The sequence below is a fragment of the Centruroides sculpturatus genome, unplaced genomic scaffold (genome assembly GCF_000671375.1).
Source record: "Centruroides sculpturatus isolate CEXI.00-Female unplaced genomic scaffold, Cexi_2.0 scaffold751, whole genome shotgun sequence".
NCBI classification, from domain to species: Eukaryota; Metazoa; Arthropoda; class Arachnida; order Scorpiones; family Buthidae; genus Centruroides; species Centruroides sculpturatus.
Window position 1 is genome coordinate 303,302 of NW_019385814.1, and position 12,091 is coordinate 315,392.

Here is a 12,091-nt window from a genome sequence, read left to right on the forward strand (position 1 = left end):
ATTGGTGTATGTTGCATACTTCTTAGATAATAATTAACATAATTACAGTAATTTAAAATGATAGCATTCATTTTGGAAGACACCGTATACCTGACAAAAGTAGAATAATAATCAAAATTTTTACAATTAAAATAGTCTTTTTAAACATAAATATTTATTATGTAACTATACATAATTACAGTGGCATGCGGTGACATTTGATAGGGAACCTGTGCCAGCCCTGGATAGAATCATTAGAAGCATTATACAATATTTTGGTGTATAACATCCACGAGCTAAACTGCATGATGGTGCTCTGTAAAGTGCACATATGCGAATGTGTATAATCTGGCTGCTTTACATGATTCAAATATTTTTGCCCTGGAAGCTATTTTGTATTCAACAATATTGCACGTCCATTGGGAATATGCATATACAAATTTATATTTGAATATACAATAGCAATCTTATCATTTTTTTTCACATGTAGTATAGAAATTTGTAATAAGATACATAATGTGGTTATAATAAAATATTAATTTTAATTAATTCAAAGTAGGTTAAAATATGAAAATAATTGCACAATATGTATTTATATATTAGAAAATACATGGAAAGCAGTGCTTCCACAGTTTCCATGGATGACATGNTATAATTATCTATAAAAAGTTATTAAAGCTGGTTCATTGCTTTATGGATATGTTCGTTTAATTCAATTATTATTCTATCTTCTTCAGTATATACACCAGTGCCCAATAATGTTTTCTTTTCATCTTTCAGTCTTTGTAAATATTCTAGAGTTTTACTATCATGATATGAATCGTTTTCCAGTGTAGTAGTAGTAATAGCAGCAGTTGTAGTCGTAGTAGTAGTAGTGCCAGCGGCAGAAGGCTTTAGAAAAGTTTTTTGGATAGTATCTGCACTTTTAGGATAATGTCCAATATTTTCAGAATTACTTTCTTTTGGACTTTCACTTTCATCAGAGTTTTCTGTAAAACTAATTAAAAATCTGCATTAATCTCTTATTTGAAAATAGTTCTATTTATAAAATTTAATTAATTACAAAATATTATATCACAAATTAACTATATTAAAATTGTCATATTTTCTTTCTAAATTAATTTATGTAAAAATGACTGTTAATGAAAATCAAACAGATCACTTAATTGATAACCAATGAAATATTATGATTGTTAACCAAGATTAAACTTGTCAACTAAGAGCATTAGATATTTCCTCATTAATCTAATTTAATAATACTGTATGTAATTGAGATGCATAGTCTCAATTTTATGTATTTGTATATTTTGACACTTTCCTACATATTTTATTATGATTTATGTACTTTGTACAGTAGAATCTCATTTTAACAGATTGCAAAACAACAGACATCTCAGAATAACAAATTTTTTCCCAGGTTCTGTCAAATCAATGTAATTTTACCCTCCTTTTAGTGGATCTGTAAATTGGAATGACAGATTTTTTTCTAGCCCCCAAGTATTGTACACTTCGTGTTTTTTCAATGTATAGTTAATATTTGGGTGTTTCTTGAATTTGTAGAGTTTGGTGATGCACTTGTTACATCTGGGATATGTATAATTGAAGAACTGTACAGAGTCAGCAGGATAATACAATTAAGGAGGAGCCATCTAATGAACATTCTGACACTTAGCTGAAATTTAGCAGGTTATAGAGTCTTTCAAGTTGTGAAGACCTTCCTGATGATTTTCAGCATAAACAAACAGGTTGTATATGACATTGCTAACATCAGGCAGTTTTTGTATTCAATAGGCAGAAATGTGGCATCAAAACAAAGCTGGACAAGATTTTTAACAAATCGTGAAGTTGAATGAAGTGCTAATGAGCATATGTTCTTTACTTCTTTGTGCTTACAGTATGCACAGTTTCTGCTTTCTGTCAGTTAGGAGGCTCAAGTGTAAGTGAATTGCATGACCACAATGTGAAGGAGGGCTTCTCAAATAAATAACACCCTATAATTGGTGTGAAGAGGGTAGTTTGAGTCCACAAGGGGTTGAAATTGGACTCCATTATTTTTCTGGTCAGCTCTGTGGAATATCTACATTTTGCAAAAACCCTCCTCACTTCCACTTGTAGATCACACTTTTAAAATTCTTCAACCACAATGCCTCACTACCCTAGTCATCCCGTGTTATAAGGCACCATGAACTCGTGCCTTAAAAAATATTTTGAGAGTTTCATTGCATCTTTTGTTTTTGTTTGCCTTTTATTTCAAATTTTGTTCTTTTTGTACTCACAAACCTCAAATTCTGCTTTGAAATTTGAGTGTTTACAATATTTAAATGTTGAGAATGTTATACTGCATGTAGTAATGTTCTGTTCTAAATTTGAAACATTTGTTAACATGATGACAATGATTTTGTATCATTAAAAGTACGTATGTTATAAAAAAGATTTTAATGCCATCTGACAGTGTATGCCATCTTGTATTATAAATAATACAGCTTTTTTAAAATCTAAAAGTGACAATTGATATTGATGTATGTTATATTTGGGACGTACAAGGAGACCCTCGGCTTTGGGGAAACAAATTTTGATGATCATTGGTGTTGAGGTAGTACACCATGTGAGTGTACTACCTGTAAAATACTAAAGTGCAACACTCAAATATAATCGAGAAAAACAAACTTAAAGTTTTCTTTAGCACTTTATATATAAGTTACGCATACTACCACTTGAGCAAATACGTACAAAATGACATAGGCAACATAATTCGAATTTGGCAATCTCAAGCACACAACTGATCATGACACCACGTTATCCGAGCAGCTTTTACTAACCTGTCAAAATGTGAACACACTCCTCTCATTTGCACAGGTGTCATGGCCGACAACAAGTGTTGATATGTTACAAGTTTTTTTTTTCTTGCACCAAGTTTTTTGTATAGATGGTAAATTTTTCACTATTTTATCTATTTGTGTAGCATTTATTTCAACCCTCAAGAATTTAAATGCTACACAAATAGATAAAATAGTGAAAAACTTACCATCTATACAAAAAACTTGGTGCAAGAAAAAAACTCGTAACATATCAACACTTGTCGTTGGCCATGACACCTGTGCAAATGAGAGGAGTGCGTTCATGTTTTGACAGGTTAGTAAAAGCTGCTTGGATAACGTGGTGTCATGGTCAGTTGTGCACTTGAGACTGCCAAATTCGAATTATGTAGCCTATGTCATTTTGTATGTATTTCCCCTACTCCAAAATCAAAACCCGTTTTTTAGAGTATAATACAGGAAAATAACCCAGAAAAATCAAACAAATATAAGTAATATGAAATATCCAATAATGTTAACAAAAATATAATTTTGAATAGGATTCTAGAAATAATCAAGCACTTATCAGAAAATGAAAACTGTAAGTTTGCCGTTTTTGGGGCAATGCGTTAATTGCGTGTCAGGAAAACTTAGGGTCAAACCGTATGTAGGTGGTGGCGGTAGGAGACAGAGATGACAAGTGTCTTACACGAAAACCTTTTATTCTGACATAAGATTAACTCACATAATGACAATAACAATGCGATCTAGATCGACTTTGGTGGGAGCTCCTTGATGTCGATGAACGGGTGCTGACTGGTGTTCCAGGCTTGACAGGAGAGTGTCCGTTGCACAGGTGCCTCTGTCCAGTGATGATGTGGATGCACGGAGATTTTGGTCACTGGTGGAGAACCCTGTCCGAATGGAGAACTGCGGAGAATCGGCTGGGAATTCCTCTTCGGAGAGAAGCGGCTGAGAATCTCTCCGCTGTCCTTGAGATTCAGGGGTTTTATAAGATTTTCCCCGAATCTCACCCTTTTGATTAGTCCCGTTCACCCTCTCCCTTACCCCGATTGGTCATTCTTTTGTTTCTAGGCGAAACTTGAGACTGATCCAGGTTGGGAAAAGGTCGGAGAGGTGATGACGGAGCTTTTAATGTTCGCACTCGTCGACCCGACACTTGTTCGCGAGTATCTCGACAAAGCTCTTTCTCTCTGTCGACATTCCCCCCTGTTGTTTATCATCGCGTCGCGTTTGTTTTACGATTCGAAAAAAGTTTTCATCCCATCTGGGTTCTGTCATTAACATACCCTCTTGACCCGATTCTATCTTCGAAACTCTCTGACGTTAAAGTTTGTAATTAGTCGTAATTTCGACACGCTTTTACGACCCTCACAAAACTTATCATGACTTGAGTATGTCACTGAAATTAGTTCAGACTCAGATTCTAGTGAGAGGTGTTCATTGCTTACCACACCAACTTATCACATCCAACGAGAACAAAGTGCACAATAGAAAAGTGAAATTTAACAATGAAAGCGAAATTATACTTAGTCATTAAACATAAAATGAGTGTAGACACTGATAACAGTAATATAAGTAAGTTTAAAAGTGTAAAAAATATAGTTAAAAAAAAAAAAGAAGTATTTCTTAGAGCAAAAAATACAAGGAATGCATCTTAAAAAGATTTTCAATGCTCTAATGAGACATGTTCAACTAGTATTGATTCCAAGAGAGCTTTTTCTAATGCAGCTGCCATTTTTACAAAAATTAGATCTAGATTAGACAACAAGAGCCTAAATGTATTATTTTTTTAAGATTCTACTTTCNCGCAGCCGCTGCAGAACTTCCAAGATCGCGGAAATCTTGTAAGCTTCTTTCGTGTTTAATAAACGGTTGTGTTGTTTGTAAACGAAGCATCTATCTCTGACTCAACTGCTTCCACATGTCGTTGATTGTTACCGCTCGGCAGTCCAAATGGCAAGGGAGACAATGATGATATATATCACATATTATCGTTCATTGAGTTTCTTTTTAATTTAATTAATTTTTTAATTTCTCCCCCCTCGGCCCCCACATTATAAAAAAGTAAATGCATATTTATTTGATGAGCTACCTTTCCTTATTTTCTATTAAAACCATTAACAAAGCATTAAATAAGATATCCAAGAAAAGAGAATGAAATAAAAAAGACAATCAAGCAAAAAATGAAGTATACTATGAAGATACACTCAGAATGAGAGATTCTGTGTGCGCTGATTTAGAAATATATTTTAAATAAAAAAAGTATATGTATTCAATACAATATACTTATACAAAAACATAACACTTCAGTAAAAATTATGTACTATCATACACTTGAAACCTTTAATGTCCTATATGCTTCTTAAAGGTTATTTTAGGAGGCATATAAGGCATCAAAGATTTCAAGTGTATGATAACACTTCAATATTGTATATTGTATTATATGTTAAAATAAAGGATTAAAGACTAATTGAAACCGTTATATATATACTTTTTTACAAGGTATTATCCATATAAATAGAATACGTAATATTGGGTTGTTCAGAAAGTAAGTTCATTTTTTTTCCATCAAAGAATGCATCTTAAAAAGATTTTCAATGCTCTAATGAGACATGTTCAACTAGTATTGATTCCAAGAGAGCTTTTTCTAATGCAGCTGCCATTTTTACAAAAATTAGATCTAGATTAGACAACAAGAGCCTAAATGTATTATTTTTTTAAGATTCTACTTTCAAAATTACATGGTTGTCTAATAATTTTGTCAGTAATTCAGTTTCGTTTTAAATCATTTGTTAATACGAATATACCAGTAAATTACCGATAAACCAGTAATCCCGAATATAATTACCAAATTACCAGTAATGTAATACTCAGTAAATTTGCAATCACTAATCACATTATATTCATGTGATGATGATGATGAGATCCTTACAATGCCTAAATTTTTTGCATCTTATAAATGTTTGTTTATTAATTTGTATTATTATTTATATACAATATAAAATTTGAAATATTAATAAAGACAAAACTTACTTTGATATTTTATCTTTTATTAGATTCAAAGTATCTTTTTCACTCTGTAAAATTCCTTCTTCTACTTTAGCTAATTTATTCAAATGAATAATTTCATATTCTTCTTTCTTTAACCATGCACTTTTTTCAAGATCTAATACTTGTTGTTCTAATTGTGCAATTTTCCTTAAAGCTTGTCCCCACTGATCTTTATATCGTTGTTTAGAAGACAAGGCTTTTTCTAATTTTTTCATCAAATCTATCTGCAAATTATAAAATTAAATTTTATATTTTATTTCTAAATTAGTTACTCATTTTTATCATAGAAAACTTTTTATTGACAACAAAATTAAAGTTAAATTAAAATATTTGTTATAAATCAAAAATTGGATCTAGCAGGTTGGGTTTCTTCAGCCAAGTGCCAAGCAAACAGATGACTACTGAGTGATTTTCATCCGTCAAACATGTATTCAAATACCAAATTGTTTGAGTTGAGAGCAGTTTGAATACTGAAGTATCACTGCATACATATAAATGTCCAAATCTAAGATGTTTTTTTACTATAGTATTTACAATTTACAATTTTAAGTATTTAATATTGTTGTTTTTATAACTGAATATAATTATTCCTTGGTAATCTATATATCCCCTAATGTGTCTCCACTTTGTTATATTAGAGCTGCATCTTATAAAAGATATTAATAAATGTAAATAGTATAATAGTAAATAAGCATTATAATATTTTTAGAAAACATGAGATTTTGCTTAATTTAACTCATAATTGTAAATAACTGTAAAAACATTTTATTAAAAGAAATTTGCAATCTAATAATTATAAAATAATCATGCAAATTCTGGTAATATACAATTTATCAGAATTTTATTACACTTTTGGAACCAGAGACTATCTACTTAGAACAAATATCCATTAAAAACTTTTCACACAGTTTACACAGCCCAATGATTTTTCAAATAATAAATACACAATTTTTCTTCATAAAAAGCCTACTTTTAAGCCTGTCTTAATATACAGTAATTATGAAAATGACAGCAAGATCATACATGCTATCCTGTTTTCATTATTAAATAGCAAATTGTATGACTGAAAACTCTTCCAACTGTAAATGTGTGATAACAGAAATCATAAATAACCAAAGAACTACCAAAATTATAGGTCTATTTTTATAGAAATAATTAACATAATTTAGCACCAAAAGCAAAAGTTCAGTTGACAAACTAAAAGACACAAAAGTATCTAAGGAAAGTAGAATAATTTTAAAATGACATTCTTGGAACAGATAGTTCATTGTAATATCTGCTTAACAGAGATTTTGAGAATAGAAAGTATAACTTTTGTCCATTTTCTACAGAAAGAAATGTCCATTTAATCAAGATAAAAATGCATCAAAAGTACTATTACTATGCTGAAACAAGTAATTTTGTCTACTCAAATGGACATGTAAACTCAGATTTCACTATATTTCTTACCAAGTTTTTTGTTTCATTTTGTTATTGTGAGGCTCTGGACAGGTCTGAACCCTCACTAAAATTCACGTTAAAATAATTGTTTTAGAGAAAAAATATATAGTAGTTAGAAATAGATTTTATTTTATAAAAACGCGACGCTAACTTTTAAACAATAGAAAAATGTAAGTCCATTGACCATTTCCGGTTGGAGATTGAATTAAACTTTGATTTTGACCTCTCTTGCGCCCTCGAAAGGTTTTGAATTGTCATTAGGTGACGAGGAGAGACCAATCGGAAAGGGGAAATCTGAGAGAAAATGGATAAAACCCCAGAAGTTCGAGGACGCGACGGCTTCTTCTCCCGAAAGTTTCAAGTGACGGACTTGTTGTTGTGCGTGTGTCTCGCACCCATCTTCTTCTCCATCTCCCGACCTCGGATCGACATCTTTCCATCAATGGAAGTCGACGGCATCGTCCCGGAGTCGTCGAGGCGTGATGGAATGGTTCATTCGCGAACAAGGGACACTCCTTCAAAATGGGACTATCTTGGAAAGGAGAGGAAGACCCAGAGACCGCAGCCGCTGCAGAACTTCCAAGNTCTGAGTGTGCTTGATCTGGCAAATATGGTTGGTGTGATAGCACATCCCATCTAAGTTATAACAGTTTCTGACAAGTTACCAAACTTGTGTGAAATTTGACATTATCGTGGTAAAACACTACACCTGTTTTGTTGATCAATTCTGGCCACCTTTTCTATTTGATGATATTACTCAATTTATTTACTCAATGGCAGTACGCTTTCGAATCAATTGTTAAATTGTCTGGTAAAAGTTCCAAAAAAAAATTTCCTTAAAATCCCACCAAAAAGAGCATCTCTCTTTAAGAACATATGGAACTAGTACATCAAGCTTTGAAATGAAACCAATTTGTTTCAAGTAATCATAAACAGTTCAATTTGACAAATTTAATCTCTTAGTGATTTTGTGTGTTGTTATTCGGCAGTTTGCTTCAATCAGTACCTTTATTTCGTTTTCATTGGTTTCAACTGGCCACCAGAACGTGGTGCATCTTCAATATTGAAATTGCCAGAATGAAATTTTGTAAACAAGTTTTGGCACTGTCTTTCTCTCAACACATCATCTCCATACATGTACCACAATTTTTTTCTTGCTTGAACAGCATTTTGGTTTTTTGGTAATAAAAGAGCAAAATATGCCAAATCAAACATGGAAGATCGAATACTTTCAATCTTCCATATTTGATGGGACACAAAAAAGAAACAATTGCACAAAATCAAACAAAATTTTTTACAAATAAGCCTTAAAATGCTAGCTGTCAAAATATATAATGGTAATACAGTTTAGAATAAAAATGGTGGGAAAAATACGACTAATCCGTCTAGAGGTAAAAAAAAAAAAAAAAAAAAAACTTACTTTCCAAACAACCTAATATATAGAGGGGGGGAAATATTAGATGACCCTGATTTTATGAAATAAATATATGAATGTTCAATAAACAAATGAAACACTCACTTTACATACACAAACTAAAGTAAAAAGTGTTATATTTTGAGTAACTGAATATGAAGCTAAATATCATATTCAGTCACTCAAAATATAACACTTTTTACTTTATTAAAACTATTGGATATTTTTGATAATTTAAATTTATTAACATTTAAAGAATTAATCATTCTAAACTATCATCAATAAAGTCTAGTGACCTAGACTGAATATTATATATACAGTGTTCCCTTCAAACATATCTAATGTTGTGGATTAATTTTAGAAAAAAAAGTATGAGTACAGTCGACCCCCTATAACGCGGGTTCATATAATGCGGATTCGTATATCGCAGTGAAAAAATTGCACCCGTATTCGTAAACAATATTAAGTACCTTGGAGTGATACTTGATCCAAAACTTACCTGGAAAGACCACATCTACTATTCTTACAACAAGGCAGTTAGAGCCAATCAAGGCCTTAAGTGCATCACCAGGAATTACTGGAGCCTTGACAGTAAGAACAACAGGATAATTTACAAAAGTGCCGTAGAATCATCCTTACCTACGGCTGTGAGGTTTGGGGTATGCAGTGAATAAAGTCCACATTCACAAGAAACTTCTCTCCGCGCAGCAGACGGCAGCAATTGCTATCACAAAATCGTATAAAACTGCCCCAACAGATGCCCTACTGGAATTGCAGGCCTCACTTCTATCCACCTTGTGATAATGTACAAGTACATAAAAAACCTCATCATGAATATGATTACAGCCAACACCAACCCGGACCTGATTCATAAGACCATCAGCAACCACAAACTACCAGATTCGATTCACTTCCTGGCTGATGAAGTTATGAAGCTTGGTATAGACCTAAACATCAGCCAACTCACCACTCACCCTACCAGCAACATCAGCTCAAACTTCAACTTACACCCCACTGGACCACCAAATGGGCTTTGCTTCTATACAGACGACTCCAATCATCAGGGAGCAGTAAGTGCAGCTGTCTATCTAGAGGACCCCCCAGAAAAAGCTATTCTGGGAGGCTGCCTACAAACTTAATAAAAACTGCTCGATCAACCAGTCTGAATCCCTAGCAATCTGGAAGGCACCCAGTTACATCAATAACAATCTCAATCTGTTCAAGGGGAAAAACTTGAATATCCTCTCTGATAGCCGATTGCCCTACACCAACTTGCTAAAGGTAATAAAATTCCTATCATTCATAACAGCCTAGAGTTAATCTATGCCCTGGAGGGCATTGTTCAAATCAACTTCCATTGGGTCAAAAGACATTCCGACAATCCTGGCAACAAAAGGGCAGATAAAATCACTAAAAAAGCTAATATTGTCACCAATCAATGTTCTTACACTCCTGTTCCTATCTCCTTTGTAAGCAAGGAAGTCTTCACTATTATCACAAATTGGTGGCAAAGGGAGTGGGACGATAGCAGCACCAGCCATATCACCCATGAGTTTCTCCCCAATGTCACTCAAAGGTGCCACTATAATTACCTGGATATGACACACGCCCTCGCTCAGATTTTAACACGATAACTTCAAATGCTACCTTCATCGCTTCTTGAAAAAAGGTGATGGTCTATGTGACTGTGCAATTAAGGAAGAAGATGACCCTGTCCACCTTATTTTCATATGCACCAAACACTCAGCATTGCCATCATCTTCGAAATATTGTGGAAGAAAAAGGACACAACTGGCCATGTCAACTAATTGTCTTTATGGAAGATAGTAAAATCTTCCAAACTTTTGTAAACTACATCAACAAGCTTAATCTGACAAATTACCTGACTACAACCCCCACCTAGGTTCTAAGGTTCCACTCACTTGTACCAACAGGTGGTTGGCCTTACAAAGGCCCGGACTTTCTCATCTATGCTGAAATCCTATGGTTCAGCTAACTAATGCTGTTTTATAATCCATGTGTGTAGCACTTCTAAATTGCACTATTCTGCCATACCTATTATATATTATCACTATTCTAGATGCCTCCATCAATTTTGTACATATCTCTTTATTGGCATCTCTCTCCGTATCACTCCTCTAATTGCCAACTTCGATTGCCTCCCTATCATTTATATGTATATCCAACTCCACACATGATTAACTGTACCATTGTTAAATCAATAAGTGGTTTCCAGCAGGCATCCATGGATCCCTCTCTTCTCTTATCTTTATCCCTCCCTCCTTCCCATCCTAAATCTTCTCCTTTCTCTCACTACCTCATCACCTCCCTATCCTCCTAAAGTCTATATCTTCGAGTCCAGCCTTATCTTTAACTATGTGTACATGTATATAAACATGCATTATGTCACTCAGGATAGCTAGTAAATCATTAAATTAGATTAATAAATTAACCACTTATAATTCATTATTTATAATAATTTCAATATATTACAATGTTAGTGGTAAAATTTCCCCAAACCTTTTCATTTGTTAGAACTTTCACATCTGCTTGTAAATATGATTCTCTACTTCCTTCCTTTTCTTCTTTCATTGACTGGATAAGAATATCTCTTTCTTTTAATTTCTTCTCAAGATCAGCTAGCTATTAGGAATAATACATCTATAATTAAAATTTATTTTATCTAGGTAATATTTTTAAAATTATTTATTTCAACCCAAACCTCATTTAGTCTCATTAAAAAATGAAATCACTCTACACATTGTAATAGATTATTATTCAGTTAAATAAAAATAATTATTATAACAAATTAAAAAATTATAAAATCAGACAGCATAACAGACTAAAGTAAATAAAACTTTCATATTTAGTAAACAATTGTTTATCTTCTTCAACTTTATGAATGTATCCTTTAGTTTTCAGTTAGTTTTTAGGCCCGGACTAAAAACAACTGTTCATGGTTCAGTTGTGTGTTATGCTTACAATGACAATTACATATTGTTTATATCACAATACATAATTATCAGCAAATATAATATAAAGTTATATTCGTTTTATGTTCTGATGGAAAGTATAGACTATTTATTTTGTGGAAATATTAGCTATAGAATAAACGTTTTATTGATTTTGAATCGATGATTGCACTTACATTGCAGTGACATCAGTGATTGTGTGACATTCATGCTTGACAAGGAAATTTCCTTTAAGATGCATTTGTACATATTTTGGCAAATGGCATTTTAAACTTACTTCATTAAATTTAAAATTTAAACTTTAAAAGAAGATAGTCACATTGTGTCAATTCAACAAATTTTTAAAAAATGTTTCCATAGTGACCATGTGGCATTCTATTATCCAGTCAGAAGTAACAATCTAATGAGCCCATTAT

At 32.7% G+C, this 12,091-nt stretch overlaps 1 protein-coding gene across 2 annotated transcripts in view; it reads right to left on the reverse strand.

Annotated features, from left to right (window-relative positions):
* Positions 1-651: 651 nt before the first annotated feature.
* LOC111642282 (centrosomal protein of 120 kDa-like) overlaps positions 652-12,091 on the reverse strand; it is a 91,029-nt gene continuing 79,589 nt past the window's right edge. For both annotated transcript variants that reach the window (XM_023388613.1, XM_023388612.1), the window contains exons 17-19: positions 11,224-11,346; positions 5,832-6,073; positions 652-976 (exon numbers count right to left, since the gene is read on the reverse strand). In XM_023388613.1, coding sequence (XP_023244381.1) covers positions 652-976; positions 5,832-6,073; positions 11,224-11,346 — 690 coding nt within the window. The remainder of the gene's footprint in view (positions 977-5,831; positions 6,074-11,223; positions 11,347-12,091) is intronic.